A 3,329-nucleotide genomic window follows, 5' to 3' on the forward strand; every position below is an offset into this window, starting at 1 on the left:
CTAATATCAGACTTATGGACTTGATCTGGGCTAGGCTGGAATGTTTTCTCAATATTCAATTGCTCTTGTATCAAACCTCTTTCTTATTTATGTATGAGTTGATATATATGGATACATAGAGAGATGAATTTGTTTCTCTAGCCTACCTGGACTAACACACCCTATATCTCTTGTTTGTTTGCAACGCTTTAAGGCCTTTGCCCAAATAGTAACTCATCTGGCTTTGCGTGCTACTTGAAGATATTCTTTGGGAACTTCGGTAAGACTTTTAGAGGTTGCTTTGCAAAGATGATCAAGAGATATATCTCTGCATTTTTCAGAGACGACCTGGACAGGAAACTTCAGGCAATTGCTACTGCCAAGCTGCTGAAAAAGAGCTCTCATCAAGTGATCTTTCTGGGATACATCACCTCACCACCTGGCTCCAGAGATTATCTCAGGCTAATTGAACAGGGCAATGTGAAGGTAACATGATCTCCATAGAGGTTCTGGTGTCTTAAATAAAACGCTGCTTTCGTGGCACCACAGAGTGTTATTCCTACCATAGGGGCCAGCCTGTTCACCTCTGATGGGAGAATCTTCCAACTCACCTCTTGTCATGAGGAGTAGCCAAGACATGGGGTGATGGCATGTCAGACACAGTTGCAGCCAAGTCTGGTCAATAGAACCTGGTCTCACACATGATGCGACTCAAGGATGCTGTTGGTACAAATGAAATGCCACATAGAAAGGTGAACCGATCAGGAGGGCAGGACCACACCAAATCACAGAGCGTCAGCCCCTAGCTTTCCAAGTCGAAAACACTGGAATTCGTCCGTGTACTCAGAACCGATCGCACTCTGGGGAGCTGATACGCAACTCAAACCCTCCAGCAACTGACAGAGAGGCCATCATTTGCAGGGAGACATCTGGGTTTTCCTCTTTATTAAGGTTTTGTGGCTATCTTTTCATTTTGCTTTTGACTTCATGTCTTCAGCTGCTAGCTACAAAGTCTCGCCCACCTTCTGCTGATTGTAGGTCTTTAACTCTTAGAGCAGGATGTTATTTACCACAACCTTGGACAGGTGAGGGTGGCCTAATGAGGGTTCTCTGTATGTGACAGAAAATACAAAACAGCAGCGGCTTCCGTAAGATTGAGAGGAGCCCTGGTGATGAGTTATGAGTTGGTGATGGTATGAGTTCGGCTGCTACCCACAAGGTCAGCAGTTGGAAGCCACCAGTCGCTCCGAGGGAGAAAGGTGAGACTGTCTACTCCGTAAAGAGTCCCAGTCTCTGAAACCCACGGGGGCAGTTGTGCCCTGTTCTATGGGGTTGTTATGAGTCGGAATCGGCGTGACGTCAGTGAGTTTGGATTTGGTTAACAAGGGCGTGCTGGGTAAGGGAAGAGAAGAGAGGTAGTCATCTCAGAAAAGCGATTAAGGACAGATAAGAAGAGTAAGGGGACACCTGGAGAGGGTTTGATCCTAGAGATGACATCAGTTCTTGTCACTACGTATGAGACCTCAGACTATAGTGGGTTCTAATTGCCCCTGTTTCAGCAGGTTGACCGGAGTTCTCTGCTCTTGTTTGGGCTCACGTCTACAGTAGGGGAGACTCACCTGTGGCTGGAGGGTGTGAGATGGCCCCACTCACTGGGTGCTAGCTGTTGACTGGGTCTTTTTCTCGTTATGGTCTAAGGTCACCCCCTAACCTAGCCTAGACTACATTTGCCAGCTGTGTGGCCTTGGGACAGCTACTAAACCCTCCTGGGCCTCAATTTCCAGATGTGCAATGTGGGGATATTAACATCGCTTGCCTTGTGTTGTTGCAAGGATGGAATATAAGTTTTGCAAAGCCCTCAGCACGTGGTAACTCCACATATGTCCTCTGTATGTGACTGTGGGTATGAAAATCACACAAGACAAATGTATGAATACACCATTTTTAAGTTACAAAACATGGTTAGATGAGATCTGGCAAATCTGAAGGAAACTCCATGCTAAGAAAGGGGGTGTTGTGTGTGTGTGTGTGTCTGTACGTGCACGTGAGAGTGGGTGGGGGGCCTCAGGGGGGCACGTGGTATTTAGCAAGGTGAATGTGACTTGGTTTTTATTTCATCCTCTGTTGGTTTCCATTAGCATTATCAGAAGGTGTGTTAAAATTGGCAGAGGACTCTCAGACAGCTTTTTCTATTAAGAAGTTTATGAGTGCAGAGAGACTTGTAAGCCATAAATGCTTGCACACGCAGATTTTTCTCTTTAAGAAATGCATATTTAAAACCTACAGTCTTAAACTTAGAGAGGCTCTTTTTAAAGCCTAATAAAATAAAACGATCATGAAACAGTCATAGTTTATTGTTCTCGGGATGCGGGACTAAATTTTTCTTTCTCTCTGAAGCAAGCCAGAGGAGCCCTGGTGGGGTAGTGGTTGCTCATTGGGCTGCTAATCAGCTAACCATAAGGTTGGGAGTTCTAACCCACCAGCTGCTCCTTGGGAGAAAGACAGGGCTGGACGCCCACACTGAGATACAGTCTCCGGAACTCACGGGGGTGGGGGTGGGGGGGCAATTCTTTCTCATCCTATGGAGTCGCTGTGCGTTCGCATCGAGGGAGGGCAGTGAGATGAAGCACACCAGAACCACTCTCTCCTTCTTCTTCTTTCATAATCATTTACAGGAGCTCTTACAGATATTATACCAATCCATATTCAATTAGGGTAAACATGATTGTACAATTGCTGCCACCAAAGCATTTTCTTTCTTCTTGAACTCTTTATTATCAGCTTCCCTTTATCCGCTCCCTCCCCCACCCTGCCCCTCCAGGAACCCTTGTTATTCTATTACTATTGTTTTATTTAGTTGTTTTTAGCTCTACCATACACCATCCAAAGTGTCTGTTCATCTAGACTGTTATGTGTTCCTCTCGAGTGGGGTTAAATAGTCGTCATTTCTATCAGTGACCCTCCCCCACCTCTCTTCCTGTACCCTTAGGGAATTGTTACTCCCCTTATTATTTCTGAAGGGTTTACCTAGCTTGGATTTCATGCATGGAACGATCTCAATTATACAAATGAACATATGCAGGTCTAACAAGATTAATGAGGTGAATATAAGACCATGATACAGTGGTTCCCAACCTTCCTCATGCCATGACCCTTTAATGCAGTTCCTCATGTTGTGGTGACCCCCAACCATAAAGTTATTTTTGTTGCTACTTCATTACTGTAATTTTGCTACTGTTATGACTCGTCATGTATATATCTGATATACATGATGTGTTTTCATTTTTACAAATTGAACATAATTAAAGCATAGTGATGAATCACAAAAACAATATGTAATTATATATTGT

The 3,329-nt window shown here is 44.4% G+C and overlaps 1 protein-coding gene across 1 annotated transcript in view; it reads left to right on the forward strand.

The window, feature by feature from the left end:
- CWH43 (cell wall biogenesis 43 C-terminal homolog) overlaps positions 1–3,329 on the forward strand; it is a 73,904-nt gene that overhangs the window by 57,744 nt on the left and 12,831 nt on the right. Inside the window, exon 13 of the mRNA XM_013005571.2 lies at positions 321–465. Coding sequence (XP_012861025.1) covers positions 321–465 — 145 coding nt within the window. The remainder of the gene's footprint in view (positions 1–320; positions 466–3,329) is intronic.

The sequence above is a fragment of the Echinops telfairi genome, unplaced genomic scaffold, assembly GCF_000313985.2.
Source record: "Echinops telfairi isolate 266 unplaced genomic scaffold, ASM31398v2 ScPeMD7_7468;HRSCAF=8506_0, whole genome shotgun sequence".
In the NCBI taxonomy this organism is placed as follows: domain Eukaryota; kingdom Metazoa; phylum Chordata; class Mammalia; order Afrosoricida; family Tenrecidae; genus Echinops; species Echinops telfairi.